We start from the raw sequence: 23629 nt of genomic DNA on the forward strand, positions 1-23629 counted from the left end.
AGACAGTTTTTTTTTAAAAGGTACCTTACAAAAGAAAGGTTCTTTGGCAGCAAACAACACACAATAAATTGAAGGCTAGATTTCAACAACCCAAAAAAACAATTAAAGTAAGAATATAAACTCTATATCAGACATTGTCTGTCCTAACAGCACGTATACCATACCCAACAAAAATACAACCAACAAAATATGACATATGATATATATAAAATACATTACATGAAGATACAAAGGATCTAATGCATACTTTGAGAAAAAGAACTATTTCATCCAAACTTCGACCGAATTCCTGTTTGAAAATCATTTAATTGAAACATAATCGATTTTTATAAGTTTCAAAATGAAGGGATAGACATGAGGGGGCAGAAATAAAAAATTCAGTTTTTTTGTTGCATAAAGCAAAATGCATTATGATATAATGTCTCTATTTACTTCTATAGACCTTTAGAACGTAGGGAGAAATGGACATACAGAGACGAACAGAGAGAGAAAATAGAGGGCATAGTGAATGTTTTGAGAAAAAGAACTATTTTATTCCAAAATCGACCGAATTCCTGTTTGGAAATCATGTAATTGAAACATTATCGATTCCTATACGTTTCAAAAAGAGGGGGCAGAAATATAAAATTCAGCTTTTTTGTTGCATAGAGCATGTTGCATAATGATATAATGTCCCTATTTACTTCTATAGACCTTTAGAATGTGAGAAATATACAGAGACGAAAAGTGAGAGAACATAGAGAGAGAGAGAGAGAGAGAGAGAGTGCCTCTGTGCTTCAAAATTAAACTTAAAGGACAGACAAATGTCGAGAAATAGAGAGAGTGAGTGAGACAGAGAGAGAGACAGAGAGAGAGAGAGAGAGAGAGAGACAGAGAAAGAGAGAGGGAATAATAATGATATTCAGCTTCATGTGTGGAACATTACATCTTAATATAACCTCTCGATGCACTTCTAATGAGCTTTGAAAATAATAAAGTAATATTATACAAAGACAGAAACAAAGAGGAAAGAGAGAGTGCCTCTGCACTTTAAAACTAAGAATTAAAGGATGTAATCATGTATAGTAAGCATCTTGCCTAGAACATATCGCAATACAACATCCCGATGCACTTTTAAAGAGAAAATGGGCACAGAGAGGGGGGAATATAGAGTAAGCACTAGCAAAGAATTGGAGTTTACCACCCGTGCAAAATTAAGGTGAATTTAACATCTTAAAGGCAATCCTCCGTAGGTACGTATACAGATAACTATATATATAACATATCAAATTCCAACATCGAAACTCGCTTTATTGAATTTTACCTGCTTAATTCCCTCATTATCACCTGGTTGACACGTTAATTGATTCGTCGTTCGAATTCTGAGGTGTCCTCACTGAAGCGTATTGTAAATAACATTGAATCCCGGTGAGTAGAAATATTTTTTGATATAATAACCAACGCTTTCTCGATACAATGTCAAGATAAGTTTCTCTATAATTTACTCCATGTATTTTCAACTCAAAGGTAATGCACGGCGTTGTTAAAATACAACGATGTGTACGTTCAAAGGTTCATTTCATTTGTACCCATTATTTGTTTTATATTTATATAATATTTTTCTCCATTTTGAATATTAATACAAATTATTTAAAGGAAAGAAACAGAATGTACACAATTATTCAGAACTCCATTCGACACACGTCTTACATACTCTATGCATTGGTAATAAAAGAAAGTAAAAGTTATTTCCATCATGACAAAACTAAAGAAATTCAATAAACCTGGAACTTTTAATTTACAATAAAAATCAAGACAAGTAGAAATGGGGGCGAAGTCTACTAAGAAGCAAAGACTGTATTTTATAAACCCGTTTATGGAAAATGTTTAGTTACAGTCACTCTAGAAGAATAAATAATACACCTCTAGATTACACATTACACATGTATTGCGAGAAGAAAAAAAAACATAAAACCGTGCTTACTTTACTACTACTTTAGTATTTTTTTTAATCTAAGAAAAAAATCTTTAAAAATGAAAAATTAAAGAAAAGAATGGATAGGAACAGTAACTCGGAAAAGTTAAACAATATAATAATAATAAATATAACTTTTATAGTGCCAAATCCACTAGGCCTATGTGGAGTGCTCAAGGCGCATATAGAAATAATCAAGGACTAAACAAAAGCATTTTTACATGATTTTAAAGGAATCAATGGTTATACACTCATATTTTTTAAAAGACATTTGTGGTGTATAGTTTACGCTCCAAATGTAATGATAAACGACATATTTTTATTTTTTCTGTCCGACATTATTAAAAGAAAACAAATATTTCAGCAAACAGATGCACAAGTACAGACACAACTAAACTAAATTAAGGTTATTCTATAAATTAATTTTATTTGATAGAAATATATTTATGCTTAATTTCATTAGCCTGCATTGGGGGGGGGGGTAAGTTCTTAAATAGACACTGCTTAGCAGAGTTAATCGAGTTAATCCATCAAATCAATAATTTTGATTCGAATAATCATATTTTCTAATCATGTCTCGAGTGCCTCTTCGTACATCTCTAGCCCAACTTGGTGAGAGGGGGGGGGGGGGACCTTTGCTGCGAGAAGCTTCTCCCTCGAGAGATTAGCAATAGTAAATCAGCTAAAAATGTTCGAAAATGATGTATAATCGTATAAGTTACAAATAATTAATTGTTATTAATTGTAGTTATAATTGTTGTATTAGAACTAGCAGTAGTAGCAATAGTATTAGCAATAGTAGTAGTAGTATCATTATTATTACATATTACCGACTTAATAAACACTATCAAACAATCGGGGAGGTAATTCCGCTCTGGAAACTATGCAAGTATCATCAAGAAAACAGAAAGAAATATCACTAAATTTTAAAGGGATATATTTCATTGCTATGTCAGGCAAACATAAGACGGTTTTCAGGAGTTTGTGCGGCGGAAATATATTCAGAAGTTCAAAGCAATCTTGCAATCAGGCCATTGCCCACTTTGTCCTCAAAATGCACCTTAAATATCTTCGAACAGGCAACAAGAAACATTTCTAATAATATCAGGTTTAAAGAATATTCCTTGTATGAATGTTGCATTGTGCATACATTGAAACAAATATATAGTAGCACGGTAATTAAAGCGAATCCCCTTTAAAGGCTACAACTGAACATTAAATGTAATAGTTTTTTAGACAATCAAAATTAATCACTGATCCAACATGGTTTATATCTGATTTTGTTACGAGGAGAAGAAGAAAAATATCAACATTTATGAAGGTCTTGTTTGTTTACTGTCAATATTAGGTGGATTATACATCAATAATAAAAACATTCATTGTGCCCTTTACTCTAATATCCTGGCACAGTGTTCCCACACGTAGACTTCTTAAAGTGTTCCAATCACCTGAAACAATTATTTAAGTATCATTATACAATACATAGAATCACCCTTATAAATGTACCTGGCATTGAGATGTCGTGGTCTAGTGGATACGTCACTGGACTGTGGATCACATGGTTCGAGGTTCAAGCCCCGTCGCGGCACTAATATCCTTTGGCATGCATATTAATCTACATACATTTGCCACTCTCTATCCATATGAAGTAATTGGGTACCGGTAGGAAGAAATTTGCATTTGCGCCTTATTATGGTAGCTCAGCTACAGCTTGGGTAATAACGTGATTCTACTTCTACTTCTATGGTAATACTCATCAACGCCTGTTCAGCATCAAGATGAGGGTTCAGCATAGAGTTATTATATACAGCTCTATGCGGTACAGTTCTCGATACTTTGCAGTACTCATAAAGTAGCATGCGCTATAAAAATGAACAAGTTATTGTTATTATTATCATTGAGGAGTATAAAGAAAATGAAGGATAAGATAAAGCTCAGCGCGCGGAACCCAACTCCGACTTTGGTTCCGTGTCACGTACTACTCATATTTTGAATTCGGTACAACGACATGTAGCCCCTTACATCAAGAGAAAAACATTTTTGGATGATTGGTACACTTTACCAGTGCTTGAATAACTCACTGCTCCAATAAAAAGCAGGCCTCAGATTTAAAGCATGGATGGTTGGTTGCCCAGTCGTCTAAGGTTGCTCATGCGGAAGTGAGCTGGTCTGATTTTATTTTTTCTTGAAGTTGGTTGAATTCGGGTTTAAATTCCGATCAATCGACCTTTGCCGAGATTTGGCGGGATTTAATCTCTTTAATAATTCAACACATGGGAAGGTGAATATATAATTAATGGAATATACATGGATTGCTAGGAACAGGCTGACGGAACAACTAGTAAACAGAAAAGGGGAAAGGGCGCACAATATTCAAAAGGTCGGCTCTTTGACGCGATGATACAAAATGTCCAAACGAGTCAAGCAGCATTTTTCAAGAATTTGCAGGGTTTAATCAACATTAGGAAAAGAAGAGTATATTTAATGAAATGTACACTTAGTCCTAAAGGCTAATATAAAACATGCTGACGGGACAACTACGAAACAGAAAAAGGCAAAGAAGATATAAGGCGGAGAAAATCTAAAGGTCAACACCTTCATGAGATGCTACATTTATTTAAGTACAAGAAAAATCACGATTGAGGATTTTTTTAAAAACAGATTAGAGTATTCCTACTTCATTTCAAAGGAGTATACATAAACCGTCCATCAAAGTAATAGCCTTCGAGAACAAAACAAGGATATATTCAGCCCTCTGATATGATGATATTTGTAGAGAACTCTTTCATGTACGAAGGATGAATTGTATCGTGATACAAATATTTGACATGCTTTAGAAGAACACGTACAATGTGATTCTCTCATGGATAAATGATGGATAATAGTTAGCCTCTATAATTTTCTGGTTAACATGACAGTGGTTCAATAATGCTCGTAGATCTATCGTAAATATCCCCTTAAAGGGACTTGGTAACATTGTTCAGATGAGAGAACATGATGGTAGTAACTCCAATGCTTGATGTACAATTAAAGATATCTGAAAGCTTGAGTGAAAACAGACCATATTAATGAGAAATTGAGGAACTGATCTGATCGATTATTAAAATTTAGTTATATTTTAGGTGAATTGAATTCGTCACAAAGCAATGAATTGGCTCTATATACCATTCCAGACATTTAAGTGTTGAAAGGTTGGGAGAATTTACTGTTAGAGGTTGTCGCACAGTGACGTCTTCAAACAAAACCGTAAATATCTTTGTGTTTTTAGAATTTTTCAGGAATGTTTGCATGCTAGAGGGTTAGTACAGTAGAAGGAATATAATAAGTAACATTTCATACAATTTTTTTTTCCATCAAACTTCAACAATGTTACCAAGTCACATTAAAAGCCCCTATCTGCAGGGGCGGATCTAGGGGGGTTCAGCGGTTTTAACCCTCCACCCCCCCCCCCCTTGGATGGCCTAGTGGAAAAAAGGGTGGGGGAAGAAAAAAGAAGGAAAAAAAGTAAAAGAGTAAAACGGCGCGATTTTTGGAAAATCCTGGATCCGCCACAGGGTCAACCCCCCCCCCCCCCCCCCCTTGGCAAAAAGCTAGATCCGCCCCTGATCTGGGATTTGCAAACCCTCTCGAAATTGATCTGTAGCAGCAGGATGAGTTTATGACAGTATGTGCATGTATGTAAGTATTTTTAGATCAACAAGTCAAAAGGATATTATGTGGTTTTCTCTCTATGAGTGAAAGTTGAAGCCCTATTTTTATTTTGCACACAACAAATGGGGTAAATAAAACACTGCCAGTCGCAAAATTCAAATTTGAATAGAAAAGTGACTGCAATTTTACTAATAACAATATTTTGTCACCATACTTGTAAAGGGAAGTTTTCAATGTTACGATTTTTACAAATTCATGGTCCTTTGCAAGTTTTGAGATTTTAATCGGGCAAATCCATGTAACGCCCTTTTAAGATACTGAATACTTTTGACAAGTTCAAGCCAAATTCGTAAGTTGTAGAGAGATAATTCTCCTTCTGCTGTTAAACAATATAGACCTATATTGGATATTTAGAAGGTACTTACAATTTTTACATAAATATAAAATTATGTAATGAAAAGGGGAAATGTGTTTATTTTCAATAAATATTATGTTCAAATAATGCCATGTGAATGTGTGTATATGTAAATAAATATATTTTAACAAAACTCAGAGAAGTAATTAAAACCGATCCAGAAAGCCGCCATCAATTTGCTGCCTCCTATAAATCGCGAAATAGTTTTTCAACATTTAAAGACACTTTTATAGTACATCACTTTTTGATAAAATCATGGCGATAATTGATTCCTTTGTAAGGTTTTTCCTAAATGAAAGAAAATCCCTGAGAGTTCTGAGAAAGGAAAAAAAAAATCAATATGGCAAAATCAATCTTCACTATAAAGGATAAAACTACAAGAAGTAGGATTCTAATCAAGCTAATATCATAATAAACATAGCAGTCATTTCAACTAATAGACTGATTTCAATAAATGTTCTAAATGTTGAATCGTACCTGTAAGAGGCTGAATAGTACCTTTGAACAGTACTTTTAATTTGGGTTACCGAGCTTCATTGTAAATTTTAATCATGTTTATAGCGTACTGGAAATTACCTTGCAAAAGCTAAATCTGAAATGGCAATGTTTGATAAACCTAATTCGTTAACACGTGTGAAATTATTTGTATAGTGGAGTGGTCACATTCAAACGAAATATATAAAACGTGCAATCCCGCTTCCGGATTGAGATGTCGTCCCAAAAAAAACTATACACTTTTGAATGGCTGCCGAATAAAAAAATATATATGATTCTGGAGGAAAAGTTTTATATGTATGGAAAGCTCATCAGCTCAACTTTCATATGACACCAAAACAGTGGCGTACCTGGGTACTCCGTCAGGGGGGCAAGCGACCGAAACAAAAACAAAAGGCGATGCTAATTTTCACTTCTGGCGATCGAGCGAGCAAAAAATATCTTTAAGTAACGGTTTGGTATATATACTGGTATTGTTGCAAGTCAGGGGTGGGCACATTCATTTACTAGTGACGTTAATTTCATTTTTGCAAGTAAGCGTAGCTAGCAAGAAAAAATCACTTCTTTTTTAATAATTGCCACTTAAACTTGGTTCAATTGTCCCATGCCGGGTGTGGGAATAATATTGTATTTAGAGTGATTTTATACCCATTATAGCTAGCGAGCGAAAATACATCTTTCCTCAATGAATTGCTATTTAAAATTTGTTTCATTGTTGCAGGTCGGGGGCGGCCACAATCGTGTTTAAGGCACTGTCAATCCCATTTTGGCGGGCAGGCAAAAAATTCCACATTTCTCTTTTTAATGATATTGTAGCAGGTCAGTGGTGGGCACTAGCGAGCGAGCGAAAAAAAAAATCACTTCTCTTTTAGTGAGAACATGGTACATAAACTTGGTTTCATTGTTCCATGTCAGGGACGTGATTATTAAGAGCGATGTTATTTCTATTTTGGCGAGCGAGCGTAGCGAGCGAGCAAAATTTTTGTAATGATAATTGGTTCATAAATTTCAGTTTTTTTTGTTGCAGGTCAGGGCTCACACAATCATGTCTAAGCTGATATTAATTCCGTTTTGGCGAGCGAGCGTAGCGAGCAATAAAAAAATTAATCGCTTCTTTTTTTAATAATTGCCAATAAAACTTGGTTCAATAATGTCCTCAATGAATTGGTACATAAACTTTGAATCATTGTTGCAGGTCGGGGCTGGGTACAATCGTGTTTAAGCCAATGTCAATCCCATTTTGGCGGGCAGGCAAAAAAAAAGATATTGTAGCAGATCAGCGGCGGGAACATTAAATTTTGTTAGTAATGTAAGCATAATTCCACTTCGGCGAGTGAGCGAAAAAAAAAATCACTTCTCGTTTAGTGAGAACATGGTACATACAATTGGTTTTATTGCTCCATGTCGGGGGTGGGCACAAGCGTGATTTATAGTAAAATCGATGTTACTTCTATTTTAGCGAGCGAGCAAAAAAAAGTTAATGATGCTGATTGGTACATAATTTTCAGTTTGTTGTTGTTGCAGATTGGGGCTTACACAATCATGTTTAAGGTGATGTTAATTCCATTTTGGCGAGGGAGCGTAGCCAGCGAGCAAACCAAATTTTCTTTGAATAACGTTTGGTACATAACTATTAACTGGTAATTTTGTTTAGGATGGGGCGAGCATGTTTGTTACACGTTTTTTTTTTCTCTCCTTTTCCTTTTTTCTTTTTCTTTCCCCTACTTCCTTTCCTTTCCTTCCCTTTTTCCTTTTTCTTTTTCTTTCCCCTCCTTTCTTTTCTTTTCTTTCCTCTTTTTTTCTCTTTCCCCCTTTTTTTTTCCTTTCCCCTTCCCCCTTTCCCCTTCCCCCTTTTTCCTTTTTTCCCTGGAGCCCGTCAGGGGGGGGGGCACTCTGCCCCCCTGCCCCCCCCCCCTCAGGTACGCTACTGCACCAAAAAGTCCGAAAATAATTCATGCTTAATTGGGTGAGCGCTGCTCACTTTTGTTAAGGGTATGAAAATTAGGTTGCGCAGGAATTAGCCTTCCAATTTGTGAGAGGTAAATCCTTTGGAGCTTACAAAATTGATGGTGATATGATACATTCATGATTTGCTCAGCGAATTTCATGGTTTATTAAACCAAACTTGTATGCATGAGTGAACAGGAATTGCATTTTTTTATTGTAGCATTGTATTACTGTCCATGGTAGACTCGGTGGTGTGTTCATGGGAGTCAGGATGGGGTGATGGTACACGTTGTAATTTCCATGTTACAAACTGTTATTTTTTTTTTACATCTGTGACATTGAATAAAAAACCTTCACCCCACATTTTAGTTACCATTTACCTGAAGAATAAGTAGCCGACATCTTGGAAATTAATTTCTTTTTTCAACAAACCATATTTGAATATTCAATTAACATAATCCCTACCTGGATATTAAGTAAATCAATGAGATGTTCAACTAATCTACAATAATTGAAATGTGGGTGAAGGTTTTTATTCAAAGTCACAGATGTAAAAAAAATAACATAAACCACTGTAGTGGGTTCGTCGCCGGACTGTAGATCACTTATTCGCTGTTCGAGTTCCGCTGTGGCACTAATTTACTATAGCAAGACATCAATCTACATTTGCCATCTCCGCCCAGGTGTTAAATGGATACTGTGCGCTTGTAAAATGCCACCTAACCGGAATAACTCCCCAAGAAGCAGAGTGTGTGCACTATCAATTGCCAAGGTGTTAATAATTACAATGTAAAGCGTGAAGAAACGTTGTTATTAAGTGCTGTACAAAATAATGTGATTATTTGTATACATGTACATGTCCTACATGAATTGCTAACAAAATCAATATAATAATGCATACTACACAATATAACAATTGTCTTATACTCATTGTTTAAGTCTACTTTAAAATAGATTAGAAATCCGCATATCATTCAAGGGGTATACCAGATATTGCAAACGACATGTGTTATATGAATGGGTTTATGTAAGTCAGGGAAAGGTAACAGTGTGTATAATGATGTGGTAGCAGTGCCCATAGATGACATGTGAATGAGATGCTGTCAATGTACTTTTAAAAACTGCGAAGACCGTATAGATAATCAGCTTATACTTATAGGTACTATTAGGCATACAAGAACGGTAAGATGTATAAAGGGAGTGCACTTGTCTCTTTTGGAGAGTGATCAGGTAGTTTTTACAAGCTATATAGCCTCTGGAGTAGGGCTTTTATTTGTGTTTATTATGGCGTTATTTTGATGGTAAAGAGAGGTGGATTTTTTTCGAAATAGAAACAATACCTGTACATGTACATCCTATTATTACATGTATGTCAAAGGTGAAAGAAAGTACAAAGCCAAGTAGACAAGCTTTCTGACTGACATGACTGAGATATAAAAAAAAATGGTCTGCTAACTTCACTTACTAGCTATGCTTTATGGGTGGAAGCCCGAACTCGTTCTGTTTTTACATTGCTAAGTGCAATCCAGTTCAATTAAAAATTTTTTTTTTTTTAAACATCATGCGGTGCACATAAAGTTGTTCAAAATTTACAATCAAAATGATAAAAAAAATAAGAAGAAACGTCCTTATAAGTTGAAAAGAATAATTTACGTGATTGATGGTCGAAAATTACATAAATTGTTATGGCATTAGTAGAAACGATGGAAAAATTGGTTAAGAAGAAAAATATGCGTAGTCCTTAACATAATACATATAACATCATTTACTCACACAAATACCTAAAACGCTATATAAGGCAGATTACAAAATATTGTGCTGGGGTACTTTCTTATTTATTTATGAGAAAAGTTGAATACTCTGATGAACATTGTAATGAGGTATTTCAAAAGCACAAGCTGAAGATGAGATCAAGACTAATGATTAATAATCTTTATTTTAATAAAGAAATGGTACTGAAAAGTTAGAATGAAAATACCCATGTCCATTACAAAAGAACTTTGCCCAATATCCTAAAATAAATAAAAGATTTTTTTTTCTCTTGGGTGGTTGCTTTGGATAAATTTTACACAAACTTCACGAAAGATCTTCAGAGGGTATCCCCCAAAAACATGAACAGTCACAAAATAGCCAGTGCTCAGTCAAGCGTATAAAGCCTCACAGCGTCATCTGATCAAATAAATCCTTACCCATCAAGAAAAATTATCAAGATATTATAAACAAATTCATTTTGGAGAACCTTTCTGAATCAGCATGTATTTTAGGCTTTTACCAACCTTAACATTTAGTAGTCAAGCTTTCATCTATACTCATGTGGATATTATCAAGTTAAGTGATTCTTTAGACTAAAATTATAAGGTTGGTAAAAGCCTAACCTACATGTTCTGATTTCCATCCACAAATGAACAGATGACACTTTTCTGTCTCATGAATCTTTCCAATTTTTTGTTAATACACTCTGTAGAATTATGGTGTGTATCATACGAACGTTATACTAATATCATCATCATTATACTAGTAGGTATCGGGGTCTATATAGCGGATCCCATGGTTCGCAGTTCCCGTCCCGCCGCGACACTTAATCTACATTTGACACTCTCCACCCAGGTGAAGTAAATGGGTACCCGGTAGGAAGACATTCCTTGAATGCTTTAGCGCCTTATTTTGGCAGCTCAGCTACAGCTGGGCTAATAATATAATTAATTGTATTAAGCGCAGTAGAGTATATTCGTATAGTAGCTGCGCTATATCAATTGACCTAGTTTTATTATTATATCATCATCATCATCATCACACTATTACCATCACCATTACAATATTACTATTATCCTTATACTATTATCATCATCACTGTACTATTATCTTCATCATTATACTATTATCATTATCACTGTACTATTATCTTCATCATTATACTATTATCTCCATCATTATACTATTACTATTATCATTATACTATTATCATCATCCTTATACTATTATCTTCATCATTATACTATTATCTTCATCATTATACTATTATCATCATCCTTATACTATTATCATCATCCTTATACTATTATCATCATCCTTATACTATTATCTTCATCACTGTACTATTATCATCATCCTTATACTATTATCTTCATCACTGTACTATTATCTTCATCATTATACTATTATCATCATCCTTATACTATTATCTTCATCACTGTACTATTATCTTCATCATTATACTATTATCATCATCCTTATACTATTATCATCATCCTTATACTATTATCTTCATCACTGTACTATTATCATCATCCTTATACTATTATCTTCATCACTGTACTATTATCTTCATCATTATACTATTATCATCATCCTTATACTATTATCTTCATCACTGTACTATTATCATCATCCTTATACTATTATCTTCATCACTGTACTATTATCTCCATCATTATACTATTATCTTCATCACTTTACTATTATCATCATCCTTATACTATTATCTTCATCATTATACTATTATCATCATCCATTACAGGTGGATGACAAGGAGCGCACCTCCAACCGCGAGTCATCGAATGAGACGCAGAAGGCTACCCGAACCCTATCCTACATAGTCCTCTCCTTTATCATTGCCTGGCTACCTAACAACGTGATCTACCTCCTGTACGCTATCGAACCCAGCTTGATCCTCACACCAATCCTACCGCGACCTCTCAGACAGTTCTTCAACTGGTTGAGGTTCGCCAACAGCTTCTTCAACCCACTCTGCTACGTGGCCTCTCAACCTCTGTTCCGCAGGACCATCGTCAATATGTTCTGCCACCCACGCCAATACTGCTGAGATTGCCTTCGTTCCCTCTCAACCTATATTCATAATAATTATCCACCCATAACTATGTTCTGCCAGCCTACCAATAGATGCTGGGATTGTAAACAATCCCATTTGTAACTTGCAGAACTCTTAAACTTAGTTCCACAGGACCACCTTCAATGTGTTCTGTTAGCCACACAGGCACTGTCAAGGCTGCATAAGTTTCATCTTAGACCATTCTAAAGCACTCCTTTCTGCCCAGCCAGTTATAGAAAGACTGCAAACAACAACCTGCAAAACCCTCAGCCCCAAGGAGATGCAGTCTGTTCTACCCAGCCTCTCATGTACTAGCAGTACATGAGAGGCTGGTATGAACAGACTGCACTTACTTACGTAGGTGGCTTCCCAAACCTATGTTCCGTAGGACCATATTCAATTATGTCCTGCCGGCCCAATTATTTACTGAGATTTCCAACCATCTACTGTTCAGAAAGCCGATCCAAAATATTATGTTCAGCTTGCCCGTCTAGAATTGGCCTAAATTGTTACGATTCAAGAAAATAATGTGACGAATGTAATCAAATTCCTAACTGCCTCAGCACATGCATGGACGTTAACTAAAAAAAAATACAAGAATGAGGGTCGATCCTTCTGAACCAAACTTTCGTGGGCTTTTGTTATTATGATTTGTTTGTGTAGTTCTTACTAAGACGCAATATCCAATCAAGGTGTTTGGGACTACTTGAAGATTTGTCAGCGATTCTTGAGTTCTCGCAGTTCCTAAACGCACCCAGAAAATAATAAACGGCAGAAAACTTCTTTCAGCACAACTGAAGAAAACGTTTTGAGTCAAACTTAAAACCTAGAAGCGCTTTTAAGCAGATTTGATGTACAATTCAATCACCCCCCCCCCTTTTTTTATAAATATTTTTTTGTTTACTGACAAAATGTCAGCTACTGTAGTACCTTTAATTCACAATCATGTATATACATAGTTCCGACTTGTCCTACGTCCCCGTGTACGGCGCCCTTGGTGGTCAAACAAAACGAAGGCCAAATCTTGGAAGCATTATACAAAATATACAAAGTGGTTAAAATAAACATAATTCATGGACGCAGTGAATCGAAGAAAGGCCGAGCTTTATCAATTTAAATTATTAAATGGAAAAAAGGGCTTTGTAAAACCATGGTAAAACAAAACAATTGTTCGTGTAGAAAAGCCCGAAAAGCAGCTGAACGAAGAGTGCTTTCTAATCAAATAATCAGCAATTTTTTGGAAAGGAAGTCGTTTAATTCGGGTCCAGATGGATAAAAAGCTAGGTACATAAATGGTATTGAGCTCGATCAGAAGGGAATTTAAAATATATTTAAATTCCTTTGAATACTCAGTTTTAGCATAAGGAAAAAGTAAGGGTATTGTAACAGAAATGCAGCTGAATAAAATGAAAGATACATAATGCCAGACCATAATTTGATTTAGGTCTCGTGTCATCCGCTAGTGAATGACTTTTATCATGTTTTTTTAGTTCAAAAGAATTTTAACTTTTTGAAAAACTTTCTAATTAACCCCGTGGTACCGATCAAAGGAAAGTGAAGAAAACGTTGTTGATGTATTTTAATTTTTCTTTCATCTTTGCGTGACCATGAGTGTTTGAAAATGGAATATAACCATTAGTAACAGAAGGGTCTCATTTCTTTAAAAAAAATACTTTTTCCTTTTTCCCCATATCTTTTTGTTGCCATGATTGCCTGCCTCTCGATCTATTGTTCGAAATTTTCATGACTATACTCATTGCTAATTCCATTCTCGGAAAGGTTTTTCATCGACTTTGATTCATTGAATCTGCAAATAGTGCTCGACACTTTATAATCATCTTTCGTGTCATACTGTTTTTTGGAAAGGAAATAAGACGGTTCATCTTTTTTGAGCGAAAAAAATTACACATTATAAAGTTTTTGTTGCTGTGATTGCCTGCCTCTCGATCTGCCCCTCGCAAACAAATTCTTTCTTTTTTGTGGAATTGCCTCCCTCAAACATTTCAACGGGATTTTGATTCACTTTGTCTGCAAATAGTGCCCAAAACGTTAAACTCATCTTTCGTTTCATACTGCTTTTTGGATAGGAGAAACAGCGGCGCATCTCTTTCGAGCGAAACTAACCGATATCAGACATCTAACAAATGAATCGGTACGGTGGTACGTAGTGAAGAAAAAATTCTCTCCGAATGTAGCGCATTGCTATGATTAAAAGTGAACGGAAAAATATTCGCCTGTCTTTATTAGTAGTAGTAGTAGTAGTTATTTTCATGACTGGGGGACGAAATGCGAGATTGTTTATAGTTTTTACTTTTAAACGATAATGCGAGGGAGCGTATAGCGACCGAGCAAAAAGATTTTTGCATTTGTATTAGTTTAAACGCGGCACTCTTGGGCCTTCTAGAGCCTAAAACTTTAAAAGTGTGTTTCAATCTTTAGTCAGTATTTGCTAAACATTTATTGGTTTGCACTTTTTCAAATTTTCCAGGGGGACGACCCCCCCCCCCTTAAAACAAAAATTGGGGGGGGGGGATATGATAATTTGTTGTTGTCTGCCTTTTTATAGTTATTTAACAAAGATTTAATTGTTTTGTTCTATTCATAATATTTTCCCAGTCCTATCTCCTGAATCCTGGACTTTGAAGGCCGTGGAGCAGTGACATATCGCGGGTAAGGGTAAGGAGAGGGGGTCAAATAACTAGGAAGCTTGCGTGAAGGGGAAAGGGAAAAGTGTGAGAATTTGGAAGAACAGAACCCATCACGTATCCTCACATTCATTCTAATTTCCACGTACTAGTAACTGTTTTTTCTTCTTCATAGAAATACATAGTAGAAAAATTTCATTGGTTTACATTTCTCATTGATCATATAAAACAATTCAAAGGGGTTTGTCTAAATAGTATAATCATGAAAACAATAAAATATATGATAGTCAAGTTATACCTTGGACCTAACAATCGACCTTGCTTGCTTTGTTCAAAACAACTTTTCATGAAATAAATTGCGTCATGAAGCTTTAGATTTCGTTATATTTGTCCTTTAAAAACGACAAAACTGTATAGGTAAACTGAAACAGTTAAATATTCAAGGTTATGTAATAATAACTAATCATTAATCATTACAAAGAAAATAATATGGGCGAGTTATGTTTCCAACAGATAACCGACATGCGTCTAATTGGTGTAATAATTAATAGTGACTACCATTTTGTTTGAAATTATATCACTAAATTTGTGTACGTCCTCTTCAATAACTTTGAAAATTGTTTGCTATAATTTCGGAATATTTTTGTATTCTGTGTTGTTTTCCTTATACATTTACATAGCTCGAATATAACGACATTCAAGTTTTGTGTTTGACCTTGAAGAACAAGGAACTGTATATACTCAAAGGAACTAAAACAGTTTCATATTCGATTTTATTTTAATTTAACCAATACAAAATGAAACCATATTTTACACAAAGAATATAATTTTGTAAAAATATACTCCCCCCCCCCCCCGATAAATGACGCGCGCTTTATTCGCATAATTTTTTTATTCACCAAGTGTAACTACTACATTGTTTGAATTTCCTCTCACCAATTTGCTTTTGTCTTTTTTATTATAACTCTGCTATTGTAATGTTATAGTTTTCCCGACAGTTATTCTTTTGTTATCACTATATGTGATGTTCTTCTTTATCAGTGTTTGTAGATAGCCCGAAGATTCAATCACTTTGTCTTACTGCTTCAACGATTATTTTGTCATGAATGCATTCATGCAGGCTTGTGTAATAAGGTTAAAGTCTGATTGTTTCCGGAGAGAAAAGAAATAACGACACGTACGTTGTTTAAAGTGGTCTGCTAACGAAGGAAATGAATATTTGATGTAATTCGCCTTCAAAATTAATGCTTAAATTGTCAAATTGTCATAGAAATTTCAGACAAAAATAATGAAAATCTATAGCAGTGCACAGTGCATTTGTTTGTTGCACGATGTGACTTTTTATGTTTAATATTACCTAGGTGATATACGATATTTCGAGATGTCGCAACTGTATTAATTATAAGAACAAATGTTGTTAGTTAAGCAACGAATATATAACGTTTCACGTTGAGCACGAAGTCAAACAATGTAATGTGAAATGGAAAACAAAATATTTCATGATATCAATACTTGACATGTCTCTTTATATAAAATGTGGAGATAAAAACATTTCATGGGTACAATGATACCGTGCATGTTTTAAGTTCTGTTTTCACACTCTTTACCTCTTTTTCTCATTCTTGCTTTATCTGAGTGGGTGTCTTTTGTGCTTATGTTTCTATATTGTTGTCCTTATGTATCTCTCTCTCTCTCTCTCTCTACTTCACCCTTCTCTCTCTCTCTCTCTCTCTCTCTCTCACTTCTCTCTCTCTCGCTCTCTCTTTCTTTCTCTTACTTGCTCTTATTTTTCTTAAATCTGCATAGTAATAGAATCTTTCTTTCGTCAATGAATTGAATTGGTGTTCCACAATTATTGCGATCACTTTTGCCAATTGTACACGATTATTTCTGTTTTTTCTTCTTTTTTAATCTAATTTTTACATTCACAATACAGTATAAGACAAAAAAAGAAAAAAATATTTGTTTGTTTCAATTTCTGCTCTTTTCACCATTATAAAAAGTAATTTGCAAACTAGGTACATTTATGTTATATTTTATAGTATACAAGATGAATCAATGATTTCTATATACACATAGTTGACGACAGCCATCTTAAAGGTACTCGGTAACATTGTGATGGTTGAGTTTTGAATGTGATGGCGGCCTCGGGAAGGGAACATATATGTGCAAGTGAGCGGGCGAGAGCTTCTGCTTAGGAGTGCTTATCAAATTATGTCGTGTATGCTGATAATAATGTACGCTTCATGGCAGCCTTGACAGAACATATTAATGCTGGCAGTTTAATTCAACGAATGGAAAAATATGAAATAGAATGTCCCTTTCTGCAGTCAGTGACTCAACGATGCCAACACATACATAAGCAAGAAAACTTTTACTACACGTTTCACAAAGACATACTCTTAACTAATGTACACATTTAAACTTAACGCATTTCATGTTTTGCCTTAAAAATGATTTTTCTTCATTATTTATGTGGCTGTTGTATAATTGATTAATGTTTGATTGTATATTATAGTTTGGTCGTCTTCATATAGGTTCCTTACACGAGGCCGCCATCACAATCAAAACTCTAGCCTAAGATGGCTGTCTGCCGTATTTTTCAAATTTTCAAATGTTTGGTCAGCTATGTGTTTATTTAAATATTTAGTTATCTAATTGATAATACTAACTGTGTTTTGATAATAGTGCACTTTTAACACGTCAAAGTGAACAGTCAAAATGTCATCAACATAATCTAATCAATCAATAATTATTTAATATTAGTTGGTTGATAAGATTAAACTACTGTAGTGTAAATGAAAATGATTTTTTTTTCTTTTAATAGTTGGACCGTATTTATTATAATAACATGATTGTAATTGTATTCACCTCAAGTTGCTTATTTATTATCGCATAATAACACCAACAAAAAAAAGACTTTAATTATTTAAATCTTAGACAATTTGTGTACTGTTGCTTGGTAATAAAGAAAAATAAGTCCTAATTAGTATTCACTCAATACAAGATTGTTTTTCTATTTTCCCATCGGATTTTGTCAACTCAATAAGTCTCATAATTGTTTTCCTGGGTTTTTTTTTTACTTTTTCTTTCTGTCCCTCTACTTCTCTCACCTTGCCCCCTCCTCTCTCTCTCTCTCTCTCTCTCTCTATTTCCCTCTCTCTCTCTTTCTCTCTCTCTCTCCCCTCTCTCTCTCTCTCTCTCTTTCTCTCTCCCTCTCTCTCTCTCTCTCTCTCTCTCTGTGTCTGTCTCTCTCTCTCTTGTTTACTCCAAACACAAATCTCGGCTGAATTTGACACCTTAGTGCTACACGTACAATGCGCAGACCCTAAACAAAGAGTTTTGCAACGGCCATCTCCTATCATAGACATCTGAACAAATAGGAAAGAAACCGATAACCAGAATATGCAAATACAGTGCGTTTTTTATACGGACATTCAGAATAATGCCTCCGAGATGACTTTCTCTTCAACGACCCCAGACACACCAACGAGACTGACATCAGACCAATAACAATGCGAACCAAAGAATGAATGATTTGACCAATCGCCCAAAATCGATCGGTTTGTAGATGAGTTGGCGGGGTGACTGAGATATAACATTAGTCACGTCTTATATATTCTTGTCTTTAATTTTACAAGTTTTACTGAAGCAAGTGAGAAATAAAGTTATATTGTTACCAATAGCAGATACAGGATTCTCTGACAAAAGGAGGGGTTCGGATGCACAAGTCGAAGAAAAGGTTATCACATTTTTGTTCTATAGGTACCTAAGGGTCGAAAATTGCTACAGGGACACAATCATGTCGTTGTTGTTGTTGTTGTTGTTGTTTGTGTTGTTGTGTACTTATGGTAAACCAGATGGACTTCTGCCGGGATATCCGCCCCCCCCCCCCGAATGAGAATTTATTTGTCGTCTCTATTCTCCTGCTAATGAGCTAATGTAAATTATACTAGTGCCATAATGAGTAACTTGAACAATTTACAAAATACACATTCCCAACAGTTTTTATATTTTACAAATTACTAAATTGATATGAATTTAAGTTATGATTAAAGCAACGATTCTTGAGTCGCCTATCCGCATTGGAGGATCCAATCTGGTATATAATACCTTAAATTGTTTTTTCTTATGCTGTTTTTTGTTCTATTATTATATGTAAAAATGTTGTGAAAGAAAGAAATAAAATGAACCTTGAACCTTGAAGTGCACGAGAGACGAAAAATGAATTATCATTCAAAATCAACAATCGTGCTTGTTTCTGGAATTATAAGCCAAATTGAATTAAAATTAAAATAAAATCAATTGCGTGTACGCCCTTGTCGAAACATTCCTTCAAACGAATGGAGATAGTGATCAATTATCTTACATTATGTAAAGATGATGAGCAGCGAGAAAGGAATGCCTGCGGGAGAACTTGAAGGGTTTCCTAATCATATCAACCTCCACGTAGTATCGTCCCTCCTTATAAAGAAGCACGTATACAAACGTAAACGAATTAAAATACTTTCTAACCTCACTACAGGTAGTCACATACACAAGGAGAAAGTTGGAGGGAGATGCTGTGAACACTGTAGTGTTTCGAATGCGGTGGTGGCATAAGGCGAAACATCTTAAAGGTACTATGTCCCATTTGCAGGCCAAAAAAAATGAAAAAGTTAAATTCCAACTGCATTTGAAAGATAAATGTTATTTAGAACTTCCCTAAAAAAGTTGGGGCTTGAAAATGTCTTCAAGTGGGAAAATAATGACTATTAGTTGTCAAATCGACTTTAGGGCTATAGAGCCCAAAAGTAATAGTCTTGATTTTCAGACAATTGTACCGAATGGTCATACGTTTTATGCTGCGCAAAGATTCAATCAGTTTAATCTTGGCCATCACAAGAAGTGGGTTATTGATGTAGACAAATGCTCATGTACCCTCTACAACTCTTTTCATGTATGTTATTACCAAAGGAGAAAAAGGCCAGTCAGTCACTCAATAGTGTCTGACAGTGAAGTCTAGCAAGTAAACGGGTTTCCTTGCATAATTTGAATATGAGGACACTGCTAACGTTTAAATTTCACAGATAGAACAAACATGACATATTCATAATTCCTGCAAAGTTCTACAGCATAGTACCTTTAAAGACGAACTAGATTTCTATAACCAACAAAATGTGACATAATTATAAAACAGGCGAATGTAGATACTAGGGCCCCGTCTTACAATGAGTTGCGATTGATCCAAACCAATCGCAAGTCCTCCAATCAACCAATCGCAGGTTTGTAGTCCCCTATCTCTTATGTATATAGTTGCGATTGATATCAACTCTTTATAAGACGGGGCTCTCATGCAAATTAGTCATCTACGTCCATAAGACTTTAGATTAGTTGTTATGTTTAATAAATGCATGATCTTTAAATCGTCTGGAAATAAAATGGTTCATGCACAACGGTGGCAGGTTGTTGGACCTCTCTCACTATCTCTCTGTGTCTATCCATCTGTATATATCTTTCCTATCTCTCTCTCTCTCTCTCTCTCTCTCTCTCTCTCTCTTCACCCCCTTGCTAAGTGTATCTCAGGTCTGATAACAAAACGAACCAACTTGTCGATTGTCAATTTAAAGGTATTATGTCACATTGCAGGCCTAAAATGGATACGTTAAATTCCACCGGCATTTGAAAGATAATACTAATTTAGAACTTCCCTCAAAACGAAAGGGCTTGAAAATGTCTATTAGTGGGGAAAAACGACCGTTAGTTGTCGAATCGACTTTAGGGATTACAATCCTTTTAGTAATAGTCTGATTTTCAGACCCTTGTACCGAATGGTTGTAGGTGTTGTGCTACGCAAAGATCCAATCAGTTTAATTTTGGTCATTACAATAAGTGGGTTATTGATGTAGAAAAATGCCCATGTACTCGTTACAGCTTATTTATGTATATTGTTATTACCAAAGGAAAAAAAATCAGTTATTCACTCAATAGTGTCTGACAGTGATGTTTAGAAAGAAAATGGTTTTCATTGCATAATTGAATACTAGGACACTGCTAAAGTTTAAATTTTACAGATAGGACATACGTGACATATTCATAAGTCCTGCAAAATTCTACAGAAATTGATGTTGGCTACAAATGGAACATAGTACCTTTAAAGTACTTTTTCATTTTTTGGGCCTGCAAATAGGACATAGTACCTTTAAAGTAAGGTATATATGTATTTTGAATACCATGAACATTGTGGAGGCTAAAGACGAAATACTTCATCACCATGTTAGGAACACACTATAAAAAGAAGTATAAATTTGAAATTTATATTTGAAATATGTTTTTATGTGCTCTGTAAGAATAATCTGCCTCGTAACAAATTATTACTAATATTGTATCATTATTTAATGATCTTTAATCAAAAAGTAATTTTGTATTTATGTTTATGTTCGGCACCAACCGGTAAGGAGAGCCTCTCGACAGGATTACCAATTCTTTAGGCAATCCACAGGATTTAATAAATAAAATAAAAAATAAATTCTTTTCTAATCAATTGAATAAAAGAATGAATATTGAAATGAATAAACAAAAGTTATAAAAAAAACATTTGATTATATTATACTTTCCTCGTATGTTTCCGAAACGCATTGTAAGGAAACTACTGAAGAATATGACAATTAAGAGGCTATCTGAAAATCTTGTCGAGCCCTTAAAATTATGATAAACCACCTTTACTTGTCACTTAAAATGTTTCAGATTAGTTCACTTTTAAAACTAGATCACGTGACTTACTTGTTCATTGCATTTTGCATGATGATCATCCGGACGGCCCGGATAAACTTCCATCTTGCCTAGGATAAAAAGACGAAAGTAGAATTATCAGATAAGTGAAGCAGAAAAATCAATCATGACAAGATGAAAATGTAACATGCCAAGATGAATTGGACAAGAATATACGACCTGTTATAAAACAAAAACAAAAACAATTCTGATGGGGTTTTAAGCACAATCTAATCATGAAAGACTGACAAGATATTCAATAAGATGCATTATTTTAGGGGGGCGTGCCCCCCCCCCCCCCCCCACCCGTGGCTACGTGCCTGATTATCATATCAACTTTAAATGCGAACGAGCTTTGGGCAAGATTAATGGAAAATTATTGCTCTTAGTTGATTTAATTTATGACCACATTTTAAGGTGAAAGGACAAAGGGGCACATATCCAAAAGAAAAAAAGAAAAAGAGCACGTGTCAAATTGAAAAGAGGAATTATCAGAGACGAAAATGGGGCACTATCGCACCTGATAAGGGGCACTCAATAGATGAGAAAAAGGCACTTATAAGAACGGAAAGGGGGCACTTATTACAAAGGAGAATTAGGGGCAAGTATTAGAAGGAAAATAATGATAATAATAAGATAAATAGAAAAACAAAAATATAGGTTCAGACCGTTCAGCATGCATGTAAACTCGATACCAATGTACAATCTGTACGCTTTCTAACTGTGTTGTTCTGCAAATATCAGTGTTAATCCGGAAGTAATAGAGAAGATGAAACATCAAATTAGACATGCCAAATTATTCGTGAAGACAAATAGTTACTGCTGTGAGGATAATGTTGATTTTGCCGCCGCTAAATGACTAACTGTGCAGTGTATTACTGTCTATTGGTTCTTAGAAAAACTAATCATCAAAATATAATTTGAAGCTTTATCAAGTGATTCACCCCCTTAATTAATTATTTAATTAAATGAATGAATAGATGAATACATTTCAATGACCTGTCGATTTTCCTTTTGAAACTGCCAATATTCGGCAAACAGCCCCCTCTCAATCTAGCACATGGGGGAATGGTTTTCGTTTTCTCATGAATCTCGCCGCCTATGTCGATATATTTGTAATACTCTAGAAATAAATCTATAATGGCCGGCCATAATTGTTTGATGGGGTACGCGTCAAAACATGAAACAACAGCTAGATGATAAAGAAGGCACTATGAAGGCATTTCATTGCATACATGTCAAAAGTAATCATTTTATTTCATGATGCACAAAACTGATTTAGGGACAAGATAGCAGTATCGCTTTGTAGATATTGTCTGCATAGGGTATAAGCTAAGTTCAAATTCGGGCATTTCTATGTTGCATCCGCCCCGCAACCCTAGGTAAAGCCTACAACCAGAAGCGCTTAATACATGTAATACATCTGCAAAAATAATATGTCGACAAATCTGCCCATTTTTGAATGCTTTCACGAAAAGTGGTGCCTCTTGATTGTTGCGCGCCAACGACCATGACCATTATCTACACCTCCGCGTGAAATCTACTCTCGGTTTAAATTGCATTACCCTTTCAGACAAAGCTCAAACAAAATCTGAACACCTACAAATAGAATAATCTTACCTCTTTCGGTGATAAATTCATCACGTCTCCGATATATACATAAAATTATTATGTGCACCTCCAACGAGAGCGTTTTTACAAAAGAAGTTCAGTTCGAAATAGTTCAGTCCACTGCAAGATGGTCCAGTTAATTATTGTTGCCTTTCTGTTGTTGATTTCGCACCGTTTCTTATCCGCTCAGAACTTTAAAAATTATGTCTTCCACACCTAAACTATAAAGGAGAAATCGGCTTTCGCTTTCCGCCTCAGTCACACCGTTAAACCGACTTCATACCGACTCCAAATCGACCGATTTGGGGGACCATTGCGGATAATGTGTTCGG

General features: G+C 35.0%; 1 protein-coding gene across 1 annotated transcript in view; it reads right to left on the reverse strand.

Moving 5' to 3' along the window:
* LOC100890071 (cyclic nucleotide-binding domain-containing protein 2) overlaps window positions 1–23629 on the reverse strand; it is a 36572-nt gene extending 12943 nt beyond the window's left edge. Inside the window, exons 1-2 of the mRNA XM_030980049.1 lie at window positions 23307–23629; window positions 21699–21757 (exon numbers count right to left, since the gene is read on the reverse strand). Of these exons, the coding sequence (XP_030835909.1) occupies window positions 21699–21757; window positions 23307–23327 (80 nt within the window). The 5' untranslated portion in view covers window positions 23328–23629. The remainder of the gene's footprint in view (window positions 1–21698; window positions 21758–23306) is intronic.

This window comes from Strongylocentrotus purpuratus, unplaced genomic scaffold (genome assembly GCF_000002235.5).
Source record: "Strongylocentrotus purpuratus isolate Spur 01 unplaced genomic scaffold, Spur_5.0 spur5_scaffold_10, whole genome shotgun sequence".
NCBI classification, from domain to species: domain Eukaryota; kingdom Metazoa; phylum Echinodermata; class Echinoidea; order Camarodonta; family Strongylocentrotidae; genus Strongylocentrotus; species Strongylocentrotus purpuratus.